This window comes from Nannobrachium achirus, assembly GCF_963921795.1.
Source record: "Nannobrachium achirus genome assembly, chromosome: 8".
Lineage (NCBI taxonomy): Eukaryota > Metazoa > Chordata > Actinopteri > Myctophiformes > Myctophidae > Nannobrachium > Nannobrachium achirus.
This window is the reverse complement of record NC_137817.1, coordinates 12067014-12093612: the sequence shown is the minus strand read 5'-3', so window position 1 is coordinate 12093612 and position 26599 is coordinate 12067014. Positions and strand designations below refer to the sequence as shown.

General features: G+C 43.8%; 1 protein-coding gene across 3 annotated transcripts; it reads left to right on the top strand.

The window, feature by feature from the left end:
- The first annotated feature begins 284 nt into the window (after positions 1 to 284).
- On the top strand, positions 285 to 26599 carry LOC308289558 (uncharacterized protein). Of its 3 annotated transcripts, none has more exons than XM_080731281.1 (16): positions 285 to 389; positions 1120 to 1176; positions 2195 to 2299; positions 2956 to 3105; positions 6288 to 6741; positions 7174 to 7265; positions 7974 to 8057; positions 8242 to 8406; positions 9272 to 9453; positions 11120 to 11181; positions 15819 to 15939; positions 16234 to 16399; positions 17263 to 17779; positions 18529 to 18741; positions 19543 to 19758; positions 23531 to 26599. In XM_080731281.1, exons 2-16 carry the CDS (start codon positions 1174 to 1176, stop codon positions 23533 to 23535), a joined length of 2535 nt encoding a protein of 844 aa, XP_080587407.1. In that variant the 5' UTR covers positions 285 to 389; positions 1120 to 1173; the 3' UTR covers positions 23536 to 26599. The 3 variants fall into 3 exon arrangements, with proteins under 3 accessions (XP_080587407.1, XP_080587406.1, XP_080587408.1); XM_080731280.1 differs by having other exon boundaries at positions 18526 to 18741; XM_080731282.1 differs by lacking the exons at positions 19543 to 19758; positions 23531 to 26599 and having other exon boundaries at positions 18208 to 18669.

Below are 26599 nucleotides of genomic sequence, written 5' to 3'. Positions count from 1 at the left end.
AATGTCAGTCAGTGGTGCTCAAACCTTTTCATGTGAAGGAACCCCAAAATGATATGTAGCCTATTCAGCCACGGACCTTCGCTTAAAAAAGACATATAGGTCTATATATATTTGCACACATTTTCACGACTTTTCAAAAAGTCTAAGTAGTAGGCCTAACCAAATATAAAATAATTAAGGCCCCTCCACCTTGGGCCCTAGGTCCCACTTTCCCCCCCATGTGACGCCTCTGGGCGATAGGTCACATATTTGGCAGGAAGTTGAATACTGGCTACAGGAAGCCTGGCTGCTCAATAATGAGGACACATTGTCGGAGTGAAACTGAAACATTGTAACGAGTTCTAGTGAAGTCACCTCGTTGTTACCCTAACGACTCCCTCTGATAAAAGGTAATACTAAAAAATTAAATAAACGGGCGACCATTTACGTTTGTATTATGTACCCACCCGTCCATTGTTGTTACCGTAGTGCACGCGTTATTGAATAATAATAAGCCATTCTCTACTAGCACGGCGGTCCGGGGCTGCTTTGTATGGAAGCGCAGACATGGCCCAGTGTGGTTGCATTACTTTCCTAGTCAGTCCCCATGGGAGAGCGCGTATATTATACAGCAACTGACATCATCGTGACTAATCATTTGTGAAATGTATGGGTGATTGGCCTTCTACGTTGCACTGCACAGTGCACAGTACTAGTAGCAGTAGCACGCATAAGTGAATAGGTGTTGTGCTGCTAGTGCATGTTGACCTACCTACTACATGCACCACCAGCACCTGTCTATTAAGACGCTTACGAGGCTTTGGGATTCGCGTTTTGGATTTATGAATTAACATAGCCCTTTGTATTCTAGGTCAGTGGGTCTGAACATCCTTTATTACCTTCAAGTGACCCGTTTCTTCATCAATTCATATGCAGACACACCGCTAATGCCCTGATTCCAGGTCCACTACTGTTTGTAACAACATTGAGCTGTTATGTAAGGTAGACTGCTAGCCTTGGACCAAAGACTGTAGATTTCTCTAGTTTTATTGACTTACTCAATTTAGATCTGTGACTGTCTTGGTCCAAGGCTTTTTGCAGATTGCCATAGCAGTTGAGGATCTTATTTTTCTATTACAGGAACAAGAGGCAGAACTGTACAGTCCACCATCTGAGCGTGAAGACAGGCTAGCCATGGTGAGTGAGTTGCTCAAAATAACAGAGCAGATTGTAATAATGCAATCCTTACCCCCTTGGGCTGGGGGCACTGGCAGCTCTGGGCCATAACTCATTCATAATGCTATGGACCAGAGCTAGAGCACTATAGCTAAATTGACACAGTGGAGTTGGAGCTGGTTAACGCTGCAAGATTGTTAAATAGATGGTACTGTCAGGGGTCATCAATACGTCCTTCCTTACACGGACAAATGTGTCCGTGGCAAGACTTGTCGTTCCTTGTCCATGGCAAATTCTAGATTTTGTTTTTACACACCATTATAATGTTCTTATTTTCATCATAAGACCCAATTAATGAATGTCCGTCTCCAGGTTTTCTTCAGAAATTATATGTATACACTGATTTACTAAGACAATATGGCACATTTATAGTGCCAGTGGTTCTCAAATGTTTTATTTGAAAGGACCCCATTAATTCTGAGTGTACAAATGGAACCAAATGAACTGTAAGGGTCTATTTGGTTCCATTTGTACACTCTCAGAATTACAGACCTGTTATGGTCATTCAGGGCCGTGTTTCTGGTAATATTAGTGTCCACTCATTTAGTATGTCTGTGGCAAAAATTGCATTTTTACAAAAATGCGATGACCCCTGGTACTGATAGATACCAACTACACTTTGGGGCCTTTTCCACCGGCAAAGAACGGGTTCTGGTTCTCTCTCCCGCCTATAGGATGAACCAGAGGTGATCTTTTCCACCGAGAACCGAGTTGGTTGACTTGGTTCCGAACCGTAAAAGTTGGTTCCGAACGGGAACCACAAAATCCTTGGTTCCTCTGGTTCAATCATGGTTCAATCTAGTGGAAACGCAAGCCGGTTCGCAAGAACAAACCAAGGTTCCAAGAAAGTTGAACCGGCACTGGTTCTGGAACCGGTTCTTTGCCGGTGGAAAAGGCCCCTTTGATTACGTGTTAAGAGGGTTTTGGTAAAGGGGGTGGCAAACCTGCTAACTCCAAACTTCCCTCTTTTGCCTCTCAGTCTTCAGCGGTGGAGACCAAGACCAAGGAGGAGAAAGATGCTGAGCTGGACAGACGGATCGAAGCTCTGAGGAAGAAGAATGAAGCCCTGGTCAAGAGATACCAGGTATGGTAGGCCTCAAGTTAACACACAAATTAGTTAACATGTTTTTGTAGTTGTTGTGGTTTACCAAAATGGCCAAAGAAGTCATGCAAGGTCTAGATTTAAGAATAGTTCTCATCTATTGCCAGTTTTTTCCATTGTACCAGATTGGATGGTAGCTCCCTTCGGAACCTCTCCCTCCGCTATACAGCTCTGAGATGAGGCTCATTACAAGCCCATATGAGTTTTTCCTGGGATAGTTCGCCACGTTTTTGACTATTCTTACCTTCACCAAACATCTTATCCAAAAAGTAAAGGTCCTATACACATCTCTCACATGTCTACTTTTATAACGGCGAGGGTAATCCAAGCGATGGTTGAAACAATACTTTCAAGTCGCTCGTTTTGTCAGCCAGTTCCATGTTGTTCCCAGTGAAATGTCACAGAAGCAGTAATGTGCACACGTCACTCACATTAATCTGTATTGAGAAAAATTATTTCACCCACGACTTTACACCATTGTCACCTGTGACCATAATGCCGATTCAGATCAACGGTTGTTTACCATTAGAGTTGACATTGTATTGCCATGCATTGCACGCTGTGCTTATGGCATCAACGTTGGTTCTCTCCATTCGCCTATCATCACATGTTCCCTTTTCATTATGGGATGTCAACAGGAAATAGAAGAGGACAAGAAGAAGGCAGAGCAGGAGGGCATTGCTGTGACCACGGCCAGAAAGCCACGCCCCCATGACCAGGAGGTCGACAGGAGGAAGACGGAGAAGGAGAACTTCACTGTCACAGTAGACCTCTCCAAACCAGTTGGGGTAGGTCCTCTAACAGAGTCTAACCAAACTAGAAAAAAAGAAAAAAAAGTGAAAATACGTGTCGCTTCATGCCGTGTTGTGAGCTTGTAGAACTGCTATTTTCACTGCTACTTAGATTTTAATTTATTTATGTATGGAAATACATTTCTTCAGTTTTATTTATGAAAATGTTACAATTGTTTTTAATTGATGGAAGTAGTGTCTATTGATTTTAACAGTTAGATTCAGGGGCCGTGTGCAACAGACCGTTTTTCGCCTTAAAAAAACACTTCCAAAGACACCACCTCTAACCGGTTCATTCCGATCGAGGTGGTTAAACAAGACTGGGCTACTTTTTAAATATTTTATTGGGGCTCTTTCTGCCTTTTATTTACAGTATAGTTGTAGTAGAGATGGACAGGAAACGGGGGGAGAGAGTGATGGGGAGAGACATGCGGTAAAGATTGTCGGGAACGGGACTCAAACCCACAATGTCAGGCTACTTAGGAGCCTAGGTCAGGTGCCCGGACCCACAGGCCAGTGGTCCGGGCCACTATTTCGGTTTATTAATGGAATAAATACAAAATAATGTAAAATGCTGTCAATGTGACCTCATGAAGAAAGCCCCACTACCTGAGTTGGATACATCAGGTAGCTGGTCTCACTATAGTGAATGTAGTGTCCTCTTTTCTTCCTCTAATTGTCCACTGCTTGCTGTAACCAATGCAAAAATTTCAGCCCACAGTAAAGACAGCGCGGGGGGCTGAACCGAGACACCGTGACTGCCTGTCATTTCACATCAACATAAAAACGAAAACCCCAAACCCGATTAAGCGAATGGATGTTATTTTCCCTCCATGTGATTGTGGGCCTGGGGAGAAGATAACGTCCTTATCTGTAACGTGATGACCCCGGCTCCTTGAAAAGACAGACCACGCTGCTTATAATCTTTGACAGCTGCTCATTACCCGGTTAGGTTAACACAGCCACAGGCCTGTCAGTCTGCTCATCAGGCTTAGAATCACACACCTGCCTAGTCAGGCTTGGTAGAGTGTTTTTTGCAGGTCTTTCATCAAAAATCTTTGTATCAAAAAAGCAACTGGGTTAAGGCAGCGGAAGCTTGTGATTGGCTGCGCGGATACACCTAAGTTGCCGACGCTGGTGAATGCTAACCTGGTGAAATTCTAACCTGCCGACGCTGGTGAAAACACAAAAAACACTCTCCCAGTTGGGCTTACCCTACTGTATGCGTTAACAACGGGCAACAGCCAGCGACGTTGTCCAAAAGATAAACAATTTTCATGTTTTGGGTCGACAACGCCTCATCGCCTGCCAGTAGTTGCCGGGTCCCATTGAGAAATAACGCACTTCCGGAAAATACGGCCGACCGTCGCCCGTTAGGATCCAGACTGGTTGTTTGTGTGTTCCTGATATAGGGGGCAATCACACCAAGATGTGCCACTTAGAAACGCATCTCCAGCAAAATCATTGTTTTCCTGTGGTATGATGTGCCTGACTTGCGCTCTTCCTCTTAGACGCAAATACAAGTTAAAATGTTGTCAATTATTCCGTGCAGAGTTAGTTAAACTGCTAGTATGACGTTTCTGAAGTGTCCACACTTGTAGCACCCGTCTCATTGTCATCACATTCTACATTCTAGGCAAATCCGACCCAGCTGGGTTGGATATTCAGGGAAGAACAGACAGACAAACACACACAGGTTTCTGGAAATTGTAGATGCATACATTTTGAGTCATATTGAATATCTACATTAGGCAAAAACAATATTGTGATATCAATTGTTTTCACCCAGCACTACCATAATGTATTGTGGCAGGACCACTTACAGATACAGAACATCAACCTTCACAATGGCATGCTGAGAGTAATGGGCGACCAAGGAGAGCTGTATGACGTTTGCTGGCCTCTGTGTCTGACACCCTGAGCTTTTCACCTGCCCGACTATAATGCTGTGGGAGCCCGAGAGGGACACTGCCTGACGGCAGGAAGAAGGTTGACCTACAATACGTAGACTAGCTCGAGATGGACACAGGCCTCGCAAACGCAGAGGAGCTGCTCTCTTGCATGGTGGATAGAAACAGCTGGAGGAAGTGGACGAAAGGGCTGTCCATACTGTCTCCGACCACCAAACCTTCGACTGAAAGGACCGGTTCAACTACAAAATGACGTCACTCGCAACTTACCAGCATTACACCGAATTTGAGTTTGGAAAGCTGCGAGTCGGAAAGCCGGACCTTTCCGACGGGAAGTTCGGTGGTCGGAGACAGTGTGGACAGCCCTTCATGTTCTGGCTTGTGATTGCCGCTACCCAGGCAACCCTAACATGAAAAACGTTGGACATGGACCTGTATCTGATGGGGTTTGGTCTGTTATGATTGAGGGATATTGAAAGTCTGATGCAATCAATGACCCCAAAAGTTGGTCCCACTCAGCCACTCTGCCACCTGTGGACTGTGGAGGACAGCAGGACAAATTTCAATCTGTGTTAATCTCTGTCTTCGGGGGAAATGAGTAAGCATATCGATTCAATCAGAGATCCTAGCGTCTTCCAAATTTCCTATAAATAACCCAGACTCAAGAGCAGTGGGTGACTAAGATCAGGCTAAACAGACCTGAAGCTGGCAGGATCATGCCGTCTAGTGAGCTGATTTACCTATCTGGATGCACAGTGATTAATGACAGATGGATGAACGTGGCTGGTTGGCAGGGCCAACAGAGGCACCTCTAGCTGAGAAGGTCTGAAATACCTGGTAAAGGGACAATTATAAATGTGAAAGTTGGGGCATACTGTAATTGAAAATCATCATGAAAAAATGTAAAAGAATCTCACCAACATTCTTCTTTTGAAACACTTTTGTTGTTATTGGTGAAATATAAAATATAGATAAATTTTGCTATTTTCATTTGGCCAAATGACGATGAGGACATGACCACACGCAGCCAGCCTGTATAGTGAAGCTTTGCCCTTGTGTTTATTTGTGTGGCTACACTAACCACACACATACTCTAGTTACTTACTATCCATGGCTAAGGATTGGACATGGATGCAATTAGCATTATTAAACCCAACCCTGTCTTGTTTGGTCGAATAGTGGCTGAAGAAGGACTTGAAAATTCCCCAACCATTACCAGGGATTTGATATTTATAAATTTTATAGACAAGCATGTCTTTTCCCCCACAGGAGAAGAGAGTGGTGAACGATTGGAAGCCCGGAGCGCCCCGCGGCAGGAAGTCATCAGAGGAGGGTGACGCCCACAGCCCCCCCAGGAGGACGGGCTCGGGGCGCATGGGACGAGCAGGTCAACGAGGAGGAGGAGGAGGAGGAGGAGGGGGACGCCAGGAGAGGAGGGACAGAGAACCCCGTCTCGACAGAGAACCCCGTCTCGACAGAGAACCCCGTCTCGACAGAGAACCCCGCCTTGACAGAGAACCCCGTCTCGACAGAGAACCCCGTCTCGACAGAGAACCACGCCCTGACAGAGAACCACGCCCCGACAGAGAACCACGCCCCGACAGAGAACCCCGTCTCGACAGAGAACCCCGTCTCGACAGAGAACCCCGTCTTGATAGACCACCTAGAGATGGAGAGACTGGAGAGCCGGGGGGAGGAAGAGGAGGAGGAGGGCGCGGGAGAGGTAAAAAACCCCAGGACAAAAATCCACTCGTCCTAGACAATTTGCCCTCCTGGCCCCCAAACTGTGGAATAAACTCCCTGTCGCACTTAGAACTACAGACTCGGTCACTCCCTAGCTTCCGCTGTGGACTGAAGACTCGCCTCTTCAGACTCCACCTAAACCCCATAGCACTACTGTAACAGTCCCTTTCCCTCGATGACCACACGTGAAGCTAGATAGAATTTCTAGGTTTTAGAAAAGTTTCTGTACTGGTTAGGTTCGTGGTCTACCTATGTTATTGTTTTTCTAAATTGATATTCCTTTGCATTTTGTTGTATTGTTGTTGACATGTACTGACATATTATCTTGCTTATTATATTGATGTATTACCTGCTTATTGTAAGTCGCTTTGGATTAAAAGCGTCTGCTACATGCCTCAATTGTAAATTGTAGGTAGGAGAGGAAGAGGAGGAGCCAGAGAGGGTGGCAGAGAGGGGATGAGAGAGGGAGGAGGCCCACAGTCTGGCACGGACAGGAAATCAAAGGTGAGTGAGAGAATATGTTGATCTAAAATGCTTGCGATTACAGATGCAATTTTGCCTCAATTACAAAAACACATCTTTGAAATGCATTGTCCATCAAATATATCAACCATCCTGGCGCAGTAACGGAGCTCGATGGTGTGACCATCGCACTCATGCGGTAAATTGCATTTAGGAGCAGGCGTGCGAATGATATTGCCAGCCTCTCTTTATTTTTCAACAAAATGATCTGGTTTCAGGACTCATTTTCTGCACTGATACCAGATGCACTTCTTTCCCTTTTTTGTTGTTATCTCCATGAGTACACACACATACTGTACACACACACTGCTGCACTGCTCTCGCCTTCTCTCTCGCATGTGCTAGCTCATTAGCTGAAAGGAAAGTCAGTGCATTGCCTTTGTGAGTCTATAAGGTTTTTGAAACATTGGGCGACTTAACCCTGTTGTCCCCTAGACCTTCATTATGGATTGTGCCCCTAATATTCTTTATACATTTACACTTACACTTTCCATGTAACTTTCCATTTTGCTCAACAAAGGTCTTGCACAACAAAGGTCAGCTTCAAGCCTTGTGTAAACCAGCCCATCGCATTCTTAAAGGTGTTTAAAACAATCGATCGACATACGGTAATTTGTATTGGCTCTGCTGCGGACATTGAATAATTCATTGCCACCCTGATGCTCTAACAGAGTTTGTGTTTATGGACAGGAATGGGAGGAGAAGAGGAGGCAGAACATTGAGATGATGAACGAGGAGATGGAGAAGATAGCGGAGTATGAGAGAGGGCAGCGGGTAAGGGAAAACAATCCTCCATCTAAAGTGGAAAAGACTGTTATAACTGTGTTCACACCATTGTCAATGTGAGAAAATGTGATTTAGAATAGATTTGAGTGGACATTAGCTAGGCATCACAAAACCTAAACTGTGGAGGGACATTGGGAGATGTTTCAGACATTACCTTCTTCTTGTTCCACAGATGGATGGAGACAAGCCCATCCGTAACTTCCTGGACGACCCGCGGCGCTCTGGCCCGGTTCCCGACTTGGACCGCAAGGAGGGCAGCAGGAGACACGTCCGTAACTGGGGTGGCCTTGACTTTGACAACGTTAAGACTGGGGCTGAACTGGAGAAAGAATGGACTGTGAGTGGTGTTCTGTGAAACACAACATGATGTGTATCGAGTGTTATAAATGCACAGTAGTTTGTTGCTGCGGGTATTGGTGCTTAAAAACATAATGACCAGTTACCCTGCTGCCAAATAAGTATACCACGTCACGTCGACAGCAGGACCGCACACAATGTAATAATGCAGTGATAAGATGGTAGATTATACAATTATTCACTTGGCTAAAATAACAATTCTACATCCAAAAACGGTCTTCTGATATCCTATATGAATGAAACACCTGAACTTTGTCCAGTCCCGCCTGTTGTCCCGCCCCTCTTCGCACCCATTGGTTGCTGTGTCTTGGTGGGACAAAAGTCCTTTCTCTCCATCCACTACCATTGAAATTCAGTTGCTTCTTATTGTCATTTTGTGTATTCAATTCTCATTTTAAACTTGGTTTCAGTAAAAAAGGACCCTCTCAGGTGCAGTATAGTGACTGGGCATGTTTTTAAATGTTTTTATTTATCCAAAAATGATGTTTTAGCTAATTCAACATAAAAAATGTCACTTTCTCCTTGACATTTCATATCGGTCTTGCTGGCTGAGAGTAAGGAAAGGAGGGTAAACCCAGGAAAGGGTCTATAGGTTGGATTCAGTCCTGGGCCAAAAGAATACTACATGTGCTGTGCAGGGACCATGAACACAGGATACTTCTCTGGATACCAGTAGTGTTTTCCACTGCAGTGGTGTTTCTGTTACATGTGGCTTAAGAATAGGGAGTTCTTCAATAAGAATACCATTTCTGGACTTTTTTGTAAAGCTTTCCCATTGTAGCTGGTTGATGTATCCATCCTCATATGGCTATTCATTCTTTGCCCCTGATCTGTTTTCTGTCCAGAGCCGAAGGCCTGGTCCAAAGGGTTCTATGGACATGACCATGTCCATGACGGGCCGGGAGAGGGCCGAGTACCTCCGCTGGAAGAAGGAGCGCGAGCAGATTGACGAAGAGAGGCTGGCACGCCACCGCAACGCCACGGGACAGTGGAGACGGGAGTGGGACTCACAGAAGACCGATGCCATGTGAGAATGGAAGGAAGGGGAGGGAGGAGGACACGAGATGAATGGGTCTGAGTGGGAGGAGACAAGAGCAGGAGATAAGAGGAGTGAGAAGGAGAGATGAGGAGGGGGGAGTAGTGGGATGAGCAGGAAGGATAGTGTGAGTGGAAGGGGAGAGAGCAGGGACTAGGACAGTGGTTCTCAAACTTGGGGTCCCCAAATTATTTTGTGGGGTACCCAGATGATTAGCTTAATGTAAAAAGAATGTCTCACTCAACGGTAAACAAACCTACATAAGTGTATACAGGAGGGTATCTGCACATTTATAAAGTGACAATTTAAGGACTTTCAAGACCAAACTAATACCAAACTGGCCAAACTGTCAAATATTAAGTAAGCAAGAGGCGAACATGAAAATAGCTGATCTACATGCTCACAACGCCTCGCAGTGTGAGACGTTGTGATTATGTAGATCTGATATTTTCACAATATTTATCTGTGGAACTGAGTCACATCATGTAATGTAATACCTACAGTTCCAAGTGCTTATCAGGGTGGGGGTCCCCAGTTTATTCATATATGTTTATTTTGGGGGTCACGGCATAAAAAGGTTTGAGAACCCCTGGACTAGGAGAAGAATAAGGGCAGAGGAGGAAAAAATCACACTCGTGTGAACTGAGCGGTTGTGTGTGTGTGTGTGTGTGTGTGTGTGTGTGTGTGTGTGTGTGTGTGTGTGTGTGTGTGTGTGTGTGTGTGTGTGTGTGTGTGTGTGTGTGTGTGTGTGTGTGTGTGTGTGTGTGTGTGTGTGTGTGTGTGTGTGTGTGTGTGTGTGTGTGCCCCCTGTGTGTTTGTGTGTGAGTGTGCCTGGCCTATGCCTGGCCTATCCTGAACAACAGCGCCCCTCCCTTAACATGTGTGGTCAGAAAAGGTTACTGCAGGCTACAGACAGACAGACAGACAGACAGACCCACACACACGGCCACGTATAGGAGCGTTGTGACCACCGCTCAAAAATCAGAGTGGATAAGAAAGGAGAAGGGAGGAGGTGGGGAAGAGGGACCTGCAGCAGCATTGACAATCGATGACTAGAGGATGAGCTGCAGAGAATTTGGCTGTAGAGGGGAACAAAGGCAGCCTGTTAAACTACCTGGTCGCGGAATTCAACTTAATTTTCATTCACCGTGAAATTAAATTCTGCGACCGGGTGCTTTACCAGTCTAGAACAAAGGCTGCGGAGGATTCGGGTTGTCGAGGGGAATAGATTCTGCAGAGGATCACGCAGTTGAGGGGAATGCAAAGAGGCATTGTGGTACTGTAGATCAGTAATGAGGCATCACATTACTGTCACTGTGTGTGTGTGTGTGTGTGTGTGTGTGTGTGTGTGTGTGTGTGTGTGTGTGTGTGTGTGTGTGTGTGTGTGTGTGTGTGTGTGTGTGTGTGTGTGTGTGTGTGTGTGTGTGTGTGTGTGTGTGTGTGTGTGCGCGCGGCGCGCATGGACAGGGACAAAAATGACATTGGCGCAGACATGATGAGGGTGTTGCGTGACGTGACCTCTTGGTGACTTTGCGTGAGTCTGCCTCAATAAAGGCGTGTTGCTGATGTGACATGGATGCACAGCGACATGCCATCTTGATCTTTAGCGTACGTGTGCTTGTGTTTAACCCTGTGGCGTTTTTTTTTTTTTTCACAGGTTCAAGGAGGACCCATCTGTTGCTACAGAGGGCATGATGGATGAGCATGCTGGCCGAAGAGGCAAGTCACCTTCCACCTACACACACATCATTTCTTCTTGTCTGTAAAAAAAAAGAAAAACACGCGCGCGCACACACTTGTCCTTGACACATACTCACACTCTGTCTGTGCTGCATCATATGCAATCAGAAGGATGCCACACCAGGCCCCTGCTCCCAGTTCATTAAGCTTGTTATGTCAATGCGAGCTGATTAAACTCATTATGTAAATGTGCACTGTATTTCCCTGGTGGCCATCCAGCCCCCTAAGCCTCCTCCTCAAGGCCGATTTGACAGAAGAAGGTGATGGGTTTTAGAGGTCTGGGATGTAAGCACTGCACTGGAGCAGCGGTCGTTCAAGACCTTTTTATGAAAAGGATTTCATGTGACATTACTTTTAATACTGTTTCACCTTAACATGAATTTGTGTCACTGGAAGGTGAAGCAAGGGGGAGTTTGTCCTCCGCCATGTTTCCTGTTCTCATGGTGTGGAAGAGAGTTGGCTATGTGATGGCACTCTGTGTATAATGGTAGTTTTAAAGGAGTAGTTCACCCCCAAATTGACTTTTTTTCCCCTATTGTTTACTCACACCATGGAGACTTGAGTTCAATAATATCTTTTGGTTTTTGTCGCATTCCGAAGACAAAAAAGTGATTATAGTAAATGTACTAGAGCAGGCGATAAGAGGAGTGAGAAGGAGAGATGAGGAGAGCATGAAGGGGGGGGGGGGGTAGTGGAGAGGAAGGGATGAGCAGGAAGGATGTGGGGGACGAGTGGAAGGGGGGAGAGCGGGACTAGGACAGTGGTTCTCAAACTTGGGAACCCCAAATTATTTTGTGGGGTACCCAGATGATTAGCTTAATGTAAAAAGAATGTCTCACTCAACGATAAACAAACATACATAAGTGTATACAGGGTATCTGCACATTTACAAAGTGACAATTTAAGGACTTTCAAGACCGTTTTAATACCAAATTGGCGGTTTCCCCATCCAGTGCCATGCATGTGGGTCCCCATCCTGGGCCATGCATTTGGGTCCCCATCGGGAATCAGTGGGGGTAACTTACTATAATCAATTTTTTTGTCTTAGGAATGCGAAGTGAAGAAGTTGCCATTCCTTGAGTGCTGGCAACTTCTTCACTTTGCATGTTCTTTTGAGCCGTGCACCGAAAAGACTGTATCTAAATTGGAGTGCTGCGGGCTTTCTGCTTTGTTGCAGGCGTCTCTCTACTTGTCTTAGGAATGCGACAAATACAAAAATATATATAAAATAAATATATATATTATTGAACTCAAATCCCCATGGCATGAGTAATCAATAGGAAAAAAAGTCATTTTGGGGGTGAACTACTCCTTTAATGTATGTGATTGTGTGTGGGGAAAATGGATGTGTGTGTGTGTGTGTGTGTGTGTGTGTGTGTGTGTGTGTGTGTGTGTGTGTGTGTGTGTGTGTGTGTGTGTGTGTGTGTGTGTGTGTGTGTGTGTGTGTGTGTGTGTGTGTGTGTGTGTGTGTGTGTGTGTGTGTGTGTGTGTGTGTGTGTGTGTGTCTTCCTTGCAGCTAGGGGGCGTGGCTCCCGTACAGAGCCGTGGGGCAGGGCCTCAGGTTAGACCACGGCATGTGATTGAGAATTATTACTACTGTGTGTTTCATCGTCTATTTGAGCACTACAACACTCAATCTCAAACACCTGCCCCTAGCTCGAGCTTTTTTTTAAACACTTACTCCTATTCTTGGTCCCCACATGTTTTCCCTCTATACCAGGGGTCTTCAACAGGGGGTCCCCTAGGGGGTCCTCAGAGTTACTACAGGGGGGCCCACCAAATCCTTGTGTGATAGGATAATTATTTTCAATTAAAAACTTTGAACCCTCACATCCCTATTCTGAGGAGAACTTTAGACAAAAATAGCAGATCTACAAGCTCTCGCGAGGCGTTGAGAGCTTGTAGATCAACTATTTTCAGCAAAGAAGTTTGGTGTAGAGGTAAAAAAGAGCAGTCCAAGTACAGAGTGTAAGGTCAAGTTTACTACGTATCGATGATTTAAGTGGTTAAATATCTGAAAAAATCATTAACATGAATCCAACATAGTGCTGTCAAACAAGTCAATGAAAATCAGCATAACGCATTTATACAATATGTGGTGGGGGTCCCTGCTTCATCTCTTTCTCAGTTAAGGGGTCCTTGGCCTGAAAACTTTGAAGACCCCTGCTCTACACCAAATGTCTCTGCTTAAATCAGACGATCCATTAAGCTCACCTTTCGCAACCTGATGCATTGTGAGCTTGTAGAGCAGCTATTTTTGTATGCTTGTACGCTTTTTATGACATGCTCAGAATAGGGACGCTAGGGTTAAATTGGTTAAATCATATTTTGGCGCTATTATAACCTATATCAGTCCAGGACTTATTCTTGATATGTAACTGCTATCTAAACCTTTTACATTTGACCTTCTAACCATCAAGCTTCACATCGAATGGAACAATTTTGTGGATGTCAGTTAATGGTAAAATGTATTAGGTGGCACATCTTTATATCTTGCTTTTGTTTTGTTAAATGTAGCTTTTACTTGGGTAGTTGTTTTGGAATTGGGTGGAAATAATTGTCCCGACTTTGTCATACACATAATAATCCTCACTTTTTCCATTTGTAAGTCAAACATCCACTTGGTTCCATTTGTAACCCTGAGGATTTTACCATCTAGGTTCCCAGTGCAACAAAAGCTTGAACGGCACCCAAAATGTATCGACAACACTGACGGATTGTACTTGGTATGTTTTTAATCAGCTCCGGATACCAAATGGGTGGGGTTGGTCACTTGAGGACGACACAGTGAGCATTAGAAAGCTCTGATGACAACAGGGCCACTTTTGAAGTCAGTTTACTATACTCTGTGTAAATGACCACTTAGCCACCACTAATTATATTGATCATGTTGAACCCCTATCCATCTGGCACTATCAACTCGATTAAAACAAGCAAGGAACCATTTGCAAATGTCATTTGATTTGACCCAGGTTTGTCTATGCTCACTGGCTGTAATGACACGTGTGTGTGTATATAGATTCTGATGTTGCACCTGCCACACGACACATCATAGCCCTTCACTCTCTTTGGCTGCTTGCGTGCGTTCGCCATTCGTGTTTGTGCAAGCGTGCTGTTTTCACAGGCTCCAATTAGTAGAATGATTGAATGTCCTGACTCCTCACAGCTTTACATGCTGCTCTGTTCTTTCTCTTCCTCCTCCCAGTTCTCTGCTTTGCTCAGCCATTCCTCACTTATGTCTCTCCTCTTGATCTTTCCCTTCATGTTTGCCTTCCTCTCTCTGTCTCATTCTTTTCCTCTCCCTTTTCCCCTTGCTGTGGTTTCCACTGACCTCCTGTTCCCTCTCTCCCCACTCTTTCCATGTCCCTTTACCTCTCTCCTTCTGTCCCATGATCCTCCTTTCCTCTCCCCCTTTTACTTGTGTCTTTTTCTGTGATCCTTCTCTCTGGTTCTCCACCTGCCTCTCCTCCTCCTCCTCCCTGTTCCCACTCTATTCATCATCTTGGACTGGGTGAGAAAGGGCTTCTGTCTTTCTCACCCATTTTATTATCTCTCCCTCCTCCCTCTTTTCTGCCCCCCTGAGTCTTTCTTCATATGAGATCATCCTATGAGTCATCCCATGTGTTTTATCTTAACGCTGGAGGTCAGATGGGACAAGGGGCAAGGTCAGACTCAGCCATTGCCTCTGAAGGCCACTTCATTCTGCTGTTACATAACGCGCTGACAGCCACTCTGAGCCCCTGTCTTTAGTGTGATCGCTGGAGCAGGGCAGTGGTGCAGAGAGATGGGCAGGAGTAGGAACAGATGAGGTTTATTGGGGGGGGGGGCGGGGTGGGATGAGTGGTGAAAGGCCTGTGATGTTCAGAATATGGACAGCTACCTGTATTGAGTAGCATTTAAAGAAACTGAAATGCTAAGAAGCCCCTGCACAAGATGGTCCTGTAGTCATATTCTTTTAAGATTTTGATACTTGATAATGTGATGATCAACTTTCCATCAGACAGTTTATCATTTTCTATTGTAAGCGTTTAGCTGGTAGATGCTCTTCTAGTCTAGACTAGATCTAGACTAGAGCAACTTAAAAGTGCAATATTGGAGTAAGTGGCACAAACTCTAAACGATATACAACAGGGTAAATGGTCAAGTGAATTCAGTGCAAATAAAACATTTACAGTAAGTACCACAAAGTAATTAGGTTACCAGGTAAACATAACTCCTAGCATCTGTCTAAACTACTTGCTATCTAAATAACATACTTAGGAGTAGTAGGGTGTGAGGTAGAGCCTGCTGCCAGAAAACACAGATAGGGAAGGTTATTTCGCAGCTTGGGAGCTAGAAGGGAGAAGTCGGGAGACCTGGAGACCTGGAGCATTGGTCAGGGGATGGGAGGGACAGATGTCCTATTACTGATCTATATGTGGGAAGGATCATCATGTCCTGGAGCTGAGGGTTTGCCATGTCCTCGATTGTCTTGCCATCAGTTTCTATACATTTTCCGTTCCTACATTTTCTTACGTTCATATGCACCTTCCTTTGTGGTTTTCGTCTCTCCATTGAACATTGTCTTTGTCCTCCGTCATGAGTCACTTAGCTACCTGCCTTTTTCATTTTTCCAGACGACAGTAGGCGACCTCCCAAGGCGCCAACGTTCGCTGAGTTCCTGTCCCAGGGCAGGGGCGCGGGGAGTCGAGGAGACCGGGGCCGAGGGAGGGGCCGGGGACAGAAGCAGAGCTACAGGTGATTGAGATGAATTAATTTCATACAGCCAGGTTCGCATTGTACTATGGCCAATGTATCTATACATTTGTGTTAATTAAAACAGCTATATACCTGTGTATTTCATCTGATTTTACTGTGTAGCATCAATCATGCTTATCATACACCCACATGTGTGCATCCAATGACCCAGTGAAAATTCCAGGCTCTCTTTTTTTTGCCCTGCAGTTCAGGCTCACCAAGACATCTGAAAGTCTGTTGTGTTATTGTGGTTGTCATATTGGGAAATGGGCTAAACGATGCCATTCTTTTTAGCATGCACGACAACCGCTGGGAAGCAGAGAAGCAGGACGAGGAGAAAGAGATGGAGGATAAGATGAAGACAGAGGATAAGACAAAGATGGAGGAGAAAACAAAGACGGAGAAGACAAAGAAGAAGGAGAAGGAAGAGGAGAAGGCCAAAGCTCCCCCACCACAGAAGGTATTCGGATTGAATCACACTATAGCCACATTCCAATACCCAAAGGGATGTTTAGATGATCTGCATGCTCCTATCCTAAAATGTAAACATAATGACATGCCTGCATATTATTGACCGGACTGAGAGTAAAAGTGTCCCACTTGATTGAACTGCAGAGATACCGACATGCATGATGTATATATTTATATTTATATGAAGAACAGTGATCAAAGCTACTGTACTGAAGCAACAAATTAAATAATGGATTGATCTTTATTTATACAATCATGATGTTTGTTGTGCATGGTGTGAGCTAGAATGCGCGTCAAACATCTCATAAGAAATACAGCATCTAAATATACAACATGACATGCAGGAGGAGTGAGTAGGCAGGAATATGAGGTATGGAATGTGGCTGTCAGTCCAACCTGCTTGATTCCTCTGGACTCGCATCTAATCCTCCTCCTCGCTCGGTGGAAGGTTGGAGTATTTAATTTTGGCTATTGAAAGCTCACTCACTTGAACACATGAAGACATTTTATTTTTCCTCCCAATTGGAATGCTACCTTTCACCATGACCCTGGTTGTCCTCTATTCATCGAGTTATAATACAATGAAAAAAAAAGAAAAAAAAAAAACACACAACAAATGTTGGATCACCTGATCAAATCATTTAGTATTTGAAACAGCCTTTTTTGAATTTGGAATATTTCTCTGATTGTTACTTAGTGCACGCACTGCATACACAAAATCTTAATTTCGTGCACGCACTGCATACACAAAATCTTAATTTCTTGCAGTCTGACCTTTTCTCTCAGTAACAGTCGGGGACCATAACATGTTCTATGATCCAGTCTTTCAATCCTATGTTCTGTCATCCGCAGGCAGAGGAGAAGTCTGCGGATGGAGACGACGAGGACGAGGAGTGGGAGGACGCCAGCGATGGAGAAGATGACGACGGGGAAGAGGGCAGCTCCGACGGAGGAGAAGGCACCGACGACTCCGGAGCCGACGAAAAGAAAGACACGGGGAAGGAGAAAGCCGTCTCTAGTGAGGACACCTCCCCGGTCTCCCCTCCGTCCAACCTCTCGGCCGGCAGCCCGAAGGAGAAGCGGCCTCCCAGGCCCAAGGTCCACATCCCCTCTCCGTCAGCCACGCACGAGTCCCCAGAGGGCGTGGTGGCCAAGCCCCTCAGCCCCTTCACCCCGCTGGATGGCCACCAGCCAGTGTCAGACTGGGGCGAGGAGATGGAGTTGCAGTCCCCGCGGAGCAGCATGGGTGGTGACAGCCCGCCAAAGCCCCCTAGCTCTGCGGACAGCACCCCCAAGGCCAAGAGTCAGGAAGAGGAAGAGAGCCCCACCCCCAGAAAGCCTACTGAGTCTGAGACGGAAGCAGACACAGGTATGTGACGGTGATTGACTCTAATAATACAGGCTCACATGAAACAAGACACATTTTGCAAGTAACGGAAATTAATGTAAAAAGCTTGATATTTACATGGTTTATAATACATGACACACTCGCCCCTAGAAGAACTATATTGTTGGTTGGACATGGATTACAGGTATAGTTTGAAACCTTGCCCTATCCATTTGTAACGTAGAAAGTGTACAAGTTAAATTTAAACTCTGGTTTTTACTGTGCAGTAACCCATTTCAGTTGCAGACATTAAAATGACCCCAAACATGTTTGAAAGTAAAATATGCCTTTAACACTGTGCCATGCCAATTGGCTCTCTTCTCTGTTCTTTCACTTTATCTCTGATAATTGTTCCTTTCTTTTGCATCTCACTGTTCTCCGTTTACTGCGGTCCTTATAACCACAAATAGAAGGTGGGCAGTAAAAGGGAAATAATGTCTGAAATGTAGCTCTTCTGTTCTGTTGTCTTGTCCCTTCTCTTCTCTTTTCTTTCCTCTTCTCTTCTCCTACTCACCATGCTCTCTTTTCCTTCCTCACTCACCAATTTTGTATCACTAAACTAACATTCCCATGATTTCTGTCATGCCCCTCCTCTCCCTCCCTTTGCCTGCCACACTCACTCACTCGTTAAATCAAATCCCTCGCTCCGCCGTACCTCTCCTCTCCTCTCCTCTCCTACCTTGTCGTCCTCCTCCCTTTGCTCCCCTCTGCAAACATGGCCTCCCCAGCAGTGGAGCTCCCCTCTGATCCAGCTCAGTATGAAGCCCGGCCGAGTGTGACGGTATCAGAACCAGAACCAGAACCAGAACCTGAACCTGCCTCCACTGAACCCCCTCATCGTTCTCCTCCCGCCACTCCGGTTTCTGACTCCACCCCCTCTGAGGTCCCAGAAACAGTGGTTACCACCAGCGCAGAAGGTGACACTCCTTCTGCTCCTCCGCAGGGTAAGAAAATTATAAATGATAACATTCACAGTTTAGCAAGTCCCATCATGCTTTGCTATTGAAAACACAAATATTGAGGGGACACGGTGGCGCAGTTGGTAGCGCTGTCGCCTCGCAGCTAGAAGGTTCGATTGTGAGCGCTGAGGGCTTGTTCCCTTCTCTGCGTCATCAGCGCCCACACCCTAGGTGGGGTTGGCAAAAGGGCCTTTCTGTGTGGAGTTTGCATGTTCTCCCCGTGTCTCCCATGGTAGATACCCTCACAAAAACATGCAGTAATCCTGGTCTCTATAATGCCTCCCCCTGGCCAGCCGGGGAGCCTGATGGAGGGGAAAGGAACTGGTTGGAATAACGCGTTCTTTCCACGCGCTACGTCCAAACCGGGGAAATCAACCCCCTGTCAGGTGAAAAGAAGCAACTTGGACTACTCACATAGAAGGAAGTATGAGGTCAGTCCGTTGTCTCCACAAGCGCGGCAGAGGGAGAGCAGAGCCCAGGATTACAGCTTAGGCAGTTGGCAGTTGGTGAAAGAATGGGTTACAAAATCGTGGGATAAAAATGTAATAAAAAAAAGAAAATAATGCTGGTTACCAGTGTACATGCCCAATAATAACCCAGCAGCAAACCGACGATCAAAATTAGTTATTAGCTCGACTTTAGGTCAGATATTTAGGTAATAATTTGTACAGACTCTGACTATTAATGGTATTTTAAACCATCATTGATGATCCAATTTAAAATAGTTTAACTTTCTCTAATGTAATTTTTGTCCCCCCCCCACTAACACACACACTCCCCTTCCAGACACCACTTCCCCTTCTCCTCCAACAGCTACCTCCTCCTCTCCAGTAGTCACAGAAGCCGAGCAGACCACCTCCTCTGCTGAACCTACAGAAGGGAACTCAACCATCGAGCCAACCATCATCACCTCCACCGACACCACTGAGTCCTCTGCCACTGTGGGGCCTGATGCCGCTCCTGCAGAAGAAACATCAGAGAGCTCAGAGCAGACATCCTCAGGTGCGGTCCACATCAGCGACTTTGCAACGGTGACTTACCGTAAAAAGTCCCTGACTACTTAAACCCCCCTACACCTGACCTAACTGACCTTGCACACCCGTTTTCTTTTGTTGCTTGTTTCGGCTTCTTTTTCTTTTTTCTTTTGCTGCTTCTGTGTGTTGCTTTGAATATTGTGATTATACAACATTAGCGGTGGCATGTTTGAAAACTGCACGCATACTTGTGAGATTCGTCCCTTCTTCCTAAAAATGAACTTAAAGCACAACTAATTCTGCCGCTTGCTGTAGCCTCACTGGTGGCACCAGGTCCTTTCCTCCTCCAGAACTACCTGTTTTGACTTGCTTGCAAAGTGAGACCTTTGCTTCTGTTTCTGTCTTTGATGGGTTAAATGCATGTGTCAGTACATGGCCTGCTCCCTGCTTCACCAAACCTGTTGATGGGACCACTGGTCTAGGGCTGCATGGATATGGCTTCTGTTCCCTGAAAAGCCTAATTGCTTTTAGCGATTAATTGTGATCGTGATCATTGATCAGGATTTAAAAGCAAATTTGCCAGATGAATTGGCTCTTATATTAATCTATTTTTGGCTTCTCTAAATGTAATACATTTAAACCATGAATTAGCATGACTGTTTAGTTTATTGTGAATACTCAAATCACAATATCTGAATTTATACAATTTTGCAGTCCTACTCCGTCCCATCTTCTTTTTATTTCACTGATGTCTTGGACGTTGATGCACATTTAAGAATCAATTTGTGAATGATTACGAGGAAGAAGGGAGGAAATCAGACTTGATTGTTTTGTTTTTTTTTTCTTTTTTTTTTTGTTCTGCAGAGAGTTGGATGATACCTCAGTGCCTCCTTAACACGATACTAAACCTTTAACATGTCGGCATTGCCAAAGCCTTTGAATTATCTTCTTAAGATTATCAAAAATATAGAACGTAGTGCTGGAAGCATCCCTATATGAAAAGATGCAACCATTACCACATGTTCAAAAGACACCAGATCGTCATCTAATATATTTTCTTGGTGTGGTGTCGCGATGAGCCGGTGTGGTGTTGTAGGGTAAGGGTAAGACTGTGGTAGCCTAGCTGGAGCTAGACATCCCAGCCATGTTAACAAGGTAGGGATAGATACTGCAGTTAGTTAGCTAGATGCATTAGTATCTAGGCTGGCGCCAGGCTAAGACTGTGGTACCATGACAACCCCTGCTGATGTGCTTGCTTCCTCACTCATCTTCTGACTGGCTGACTCACGATTTGACCAATCACAAAACTGCCCTCTCTCTGGATGCTTTGCACGCCATCATCATGGCTGAAACTAGTCATATTACAGGAATATTATTGTTGCTGTTGGGCAGAAACCTTGTATGTCCAACCTGTTACTTTTAAGGACATTATTTTTACCTGTGTTCCAGTGCATCGAGTGTAGTTAGTAATTCATTAGTCACAGGCTCCTTTTGATCCTTTTAATTGGTTAAAAAGTAACCGCTTTTTGGAGAAATCATTATAGGCAAAAGTGTTCATAAATTAAAGAAATACAACCAACGGCTATTTACACAATTCTTGTGCAACAGAAGTATAAAATAAGGCATTAATTTGTGAAAAAATAAAATTATGAAATACGGAGATACAAGGTTTCTGCCCGACAGTGGTGATATGCTTATTTCGATTGCCGTTACCTTTCTTCTTTTTTTTTGTTATTATTTTCCCCTGCAAATTCAATGTCTCATTTTTACCAGATGATTGTGTCCCCACACGACCCTCGGCTTCATAGACCTTTGATTGCACAAAGTGCTTGTTGATGATTTTGTGATATTGGCCATCAATGTATTTCATTGTTATTGCAATCACCATAACCAGTAGACTTACTGGCGTGACCACATGGACTCTCTGTATGCACTGCAATCCTTGTCTTATAGCTCAGAGGTTTTCAAAGTGGGTGACGGGGCACCCAGGGGTGCCACGACGGCAGTCTAGGGGTGCCGCGAGATCATTTGATAATGTTTGGAATTTATTTGGACACTTGAAAAAATATTTTGTATCATTTTAAACTTGAAGTACAAAGTTATTTTCAGTCAGTTCTAACCAAAATGGCTATTATCTCAAAGTTTTCCTCGCAACATAATCACTAAAATATCGTCACTGTCGGGCAGAAACCTCGTATCTCCAAGTTTCAAATGTGTACGTCTTTTGGTAAAGCAAAGCCCTGCTTCATCATACAAGACTGTCGCACAAAACTAGTGAAAACAGCCGATCTACAAGCACACAACGACTCGCATCGCCTCGCATTTTATAGATGATAAATACAAAACGAACAGTTTTGGACATACAAGGTTTCCACCCGACAACGACGATATGCTATAAATATAAGGTGTTGGGAGTGAAAATTATAATGTAGGGATGCCTCGGATAAAAAAAAATATTTATGGGGTGCCCTGAGACAAAAAAAGTTTGAGAACCCCTGTTATAGCTTCCACTGCCTTCCAGAGCATACTGTGTAGGGTCTCTATAGCTCACTCACTCAAGCTTGGCTTACGTGTTTCCTCCGCACCTGAATAAGTATTGTAGATTGTGTTTCTGCTAATGGTTACATTTCAACGTAACCAGTTAAGCCTATTAGTAAGCTTATTGTTGGACTAAATTCTCACTTTCATAGCATTTGTCCTCCGATTGTTTGGGCCTTGCTCACAACATGCTGCACAAGTAAGATGAGATCAAATGACAGAGAGAGAGCATATTATGATGAGTATGTGTGGTTGTGTGTACAGCTCATCAGGGTGTACACCAGGAAATGAGGAGGATTACAGGCACAATTAAGTCTTTAAAAGCTTTTTCAGAGGAAATTAGCTGTGGCCTGGTTGGCCATATGATAGTACAGATGGAATAGAGACTGTTTGAAGTGCTGAAGTCCTGATCGAATTAACTCTTCTGATGCTGTGTGAGGCTCAGATGGAGCATTGTGTCTGACCCTGGGTGGAGAGGAGGGAGTGAATCATGTCTTCCAACAGCTCAAACACCCCAAAAACAGGATTACGTCAGTCAATATTTGAAGAGTTCGTTTCCAAAATACAGTGTACTCTTGGCCAACAAAGTTTTTAAGTTCCTACATTTTGTGAAACAGAGTGAGAAAGTGAGTTGGTGAACTTAAAAAGGATCTAAGGCACTCTGTTCAGTTAAGTTAAAAGGCCTTTATTTATCCATGGTTTAGTTGCTAGGCAAAGAGAAAAAAGGAAACGCTGTTGACCAACGCGTTTCGGCCCTACCGGCTTGAAAGGTCCACTGACCAGTTCAAGCCTTCAAGCCTAGATTAATAAATGTTTTTTAACTTGACTGAACGAAGTGCCTTGGATCCTTTTTAAGTTCGACTAATTTTCTCATTCTGATGTTACACAAAAGGAAGGAACTTAAAAACCTTGTTGACCTATAATTGAACCCTCTCCAAAGAGCACCCGTTTCAGTTCCTGATAATCACGGACCCACGCAGCGCTCCCTCAGCTCTTAATTGATTACTGTGTATTCTTTTTGGAGAAAGATTAAAACAGGATATCGTCATTTGCGGTCCCTAAAACGGAGAAGGCTCAATCAGGCTGTCCCATCTGCCACACATGGCTGACAACATTAGCATTCAAAATACTGTAAGTGGGTTTTGTGTGAATACCTCTTACACAAAACAAAAGGAGACATAATGAAACACACAGAAGCACACAATGGCCAGTGTGTGACCCCACCGCCACCACCTCCCTATTATTTATTTTTTTGTCAACAGGCTGAAGGCTGCTGGGAGGAAGCACATTGAATCACACTGCTAATGTGTCCATAGTGGATGGAAGGGTGAATAGAGACGGAGAAGGAGAAAATGATGAGGCAGTTGAAGACAACCGCAGCTAAACATAACTGGAGTGACCATCAGAGATAAAGAAGAAAGATACCGGTACACAATCATGTTCGGGATTTCTTGAGCCGACTACTTTTCTAGCTTTATCCTACACTCAGTGGTACACTGGTCGGTGGCTCACTGCCAGTGTCAGGCCACAACTGTGTTCTACCCCTTTCCGTCTAGCGCTGGGTATCAGAGAAAGGATATACGTTGGAATTTGTGGGGGTTTAAGGGGCATCAAAAACCTTTACAGTGTTGGATTCTTACAATGAGATTTCTGGAATTCCTACTCGGCCATAGTCCTTTCTAGAAAATCAATTGATATAGAAAATCAACTGACTTGAGAAAATGATTTGCTTTCTTGCACCGTGAAATAGCCTTCTGAGCGAGAAAGGTACCCAGGAAAAAAGAAAACCAAAAGCTATCAAACTATCAAAATTTAAGTATCTTAAGAAAATGTTATTAAATATTTCCAGGATGCCTGTCTGTTATCAGTGTATAGTGCAGCAGATGGACACCTTCCGAATATGGCAAAATTCAGACTACATTTTATTCATTTTAAGAGACCCATTTCACCATTACTGTGACAATGTCAATTTGTGTTCTTTGGTTTACATTTTTATGGCTTTTGTTTGCTTTTTTGTAGGAGAATAAGACATGCTACTTTTTTTAATTCATCAAACGCCACTGTTTGATTCATTTTCATGAAACTGTCAAATAGACAGTGAGGGAAGCGGATTGGGAGAGAATGTAGCCTGATCCCATTAAAACTGATTGTCAAATGTCAAAATGATCATTCTCTAGCCTGAATGTACAGGTATACATTAGTTTTAACTGTTGTAAGCAGTGTTATGGTATACTTTATTTTAAATATATATGTTAAGTCTGTCGCAGAATAATTAAACTGATTCTCTTCTGACGTTGGCAGTCAGAAACAGATAATGAAAGTGATTCCACCAAGAGTTACATTATATCTGATCAGAATACCAATGTACTGCAGAAATTCAAATTGTAGGAATGCTGTTCTCTCATACAGTATTTTGTATGGGCTGATCCTGAGACTATAAAGTCTAATTTATGCTCTGTCACATGGTGAAGCTGTCATGCGACAAAGTATGAATCAGGCTTAATGATTTTGTGGTTATGATGGTTTGCGACTGCTAAGAGGCCACTTGTACAGAAGAATTGATCATGTCCATCTGTCAAGATTTCTCTTCCCCTTTAATATTTGATGTGCGACTAGTAGTCTCTCAAAGGATCAAGTCATTAACAAAATGTGGGAAAGTTTCATTCCATAGTGAGATAGCAACCATTTGAAATGAAAAAGCCAAAATGTTGTTAGCCATTTTGCTTTTAGAACTAATGACCTTTTTCATATAGTATGAGGATGAAGTCATGATGATTTCTAGTTTTGAAATCTAGATCAACGTATTTGTTCAGCACTTTCTTGACCAAGTGCAAAAGGATAAAGTAACAAATCATCTAAATGGATTAGCCAATAGCCACATGATTGATCAGAGATTTCCACCCACTGATATGACTGGTGACATCTAAATTCAACAGATGGGCTAAAACTTGGTGGAAGCCATTCATAAATTAAAAAAGAAAAAAATATATATATGGGATGGTATCTGTATTGGTTTTCAACTTTGGGCATAGGTTTGTTACGGCTGGTTTTCTCTGGCGTCCACCATGCCCATTCATTGAAATTAGATTTCCCTAGAATGAATCACTAGGCAGAGATCTCTGATCGTCTGATACACAAGAGACTACAAATTAATTGGAACATTTTGGAATGAAACACTTGTTCCTCATACCTCAACAGGCCAAAACCTTTAATTTGAGTCTAAAGCATTTTCTAAATGCTTGGTCTTAGATTGTTTGGTCTGCTGCCTTACCAAGCCATGGTGCAGTTCATGTTGTACATGCTGCAGAAAATGATCTTTAGTGTTTACAGATGGGAATAGTATAGTATGTTATCTTTTTTAGTTATATTAATCATGGCCTGTGACCTTTAATCACTTAGTAAAACGGACCTCAGTTGCACTGTACTTGGTGCACTGTTTTCTTATCTACACCAAATCTGTTCACCGAACACAGCAGATTGTGATGCGTTGTGAGCTTGCCGATCTGCTATTTTGGGCCATTGATCTCCTCAGAATATGGATGCTGGGGTTTAAGTGGTTAAAACTCTCAAAAGTAGTTCCTGTCTGTTTTGCCTTTGTGGGGCACTGTGGATATACTAAATTGGATGCTTTAATATTTTGTGTTCTCTATCAAATGAATTTGAGAAATGCAATATGTATAGTTTTTAAATGTAACTGAACATTCCACAGTTTTTAAGTTTATGGTCTGGCTATGAGAAGTCATTTCTGTATGTCTATAGGCCATTATTTGCATATTTTGCTTTATTCGTTGGCTTGATGACTTTATGATTGTATTTAAGACGGTAGGCAGTCCACTGTACAAACGTACGTTGTCCCATTTGATAAGTGAAATTGTACTGGGAAATGTCAAGGTTTGCCTTTGACCGTGGAGTCTTTTGTAATGAGGACTAGCATGACCCAAAATTGTATATTTTTATTTGATCAAATCGTCGTTGTCAGGTGGAAACCTTGTATGTGCAAAACCTTCTTTATTTTATTATTTTAAAAACGATTTAAAATGGTGAAATTCACTACGTTTGTGTGACACACTATGATGTAGGACTTTAATTTACGTTTTAAAATAAAACATACAAATGTGAAAGTTGGAGATACGAGGTTTCTGCCTGACAGTGGTGAAATACATTCATTACTTCTTCAATGTCTGCTTTTAATTTTATCCACAAGTCAAAGAGATATCCCCCATATTTGTACAGTCCATGAATTGCAAAATGTATGGCATGTTTTTGTTTTGTTTTCTCAGTTTTTATTTTCTTTCTCTTAAATAAATACAATAAATAAATGTGTTCCTCAA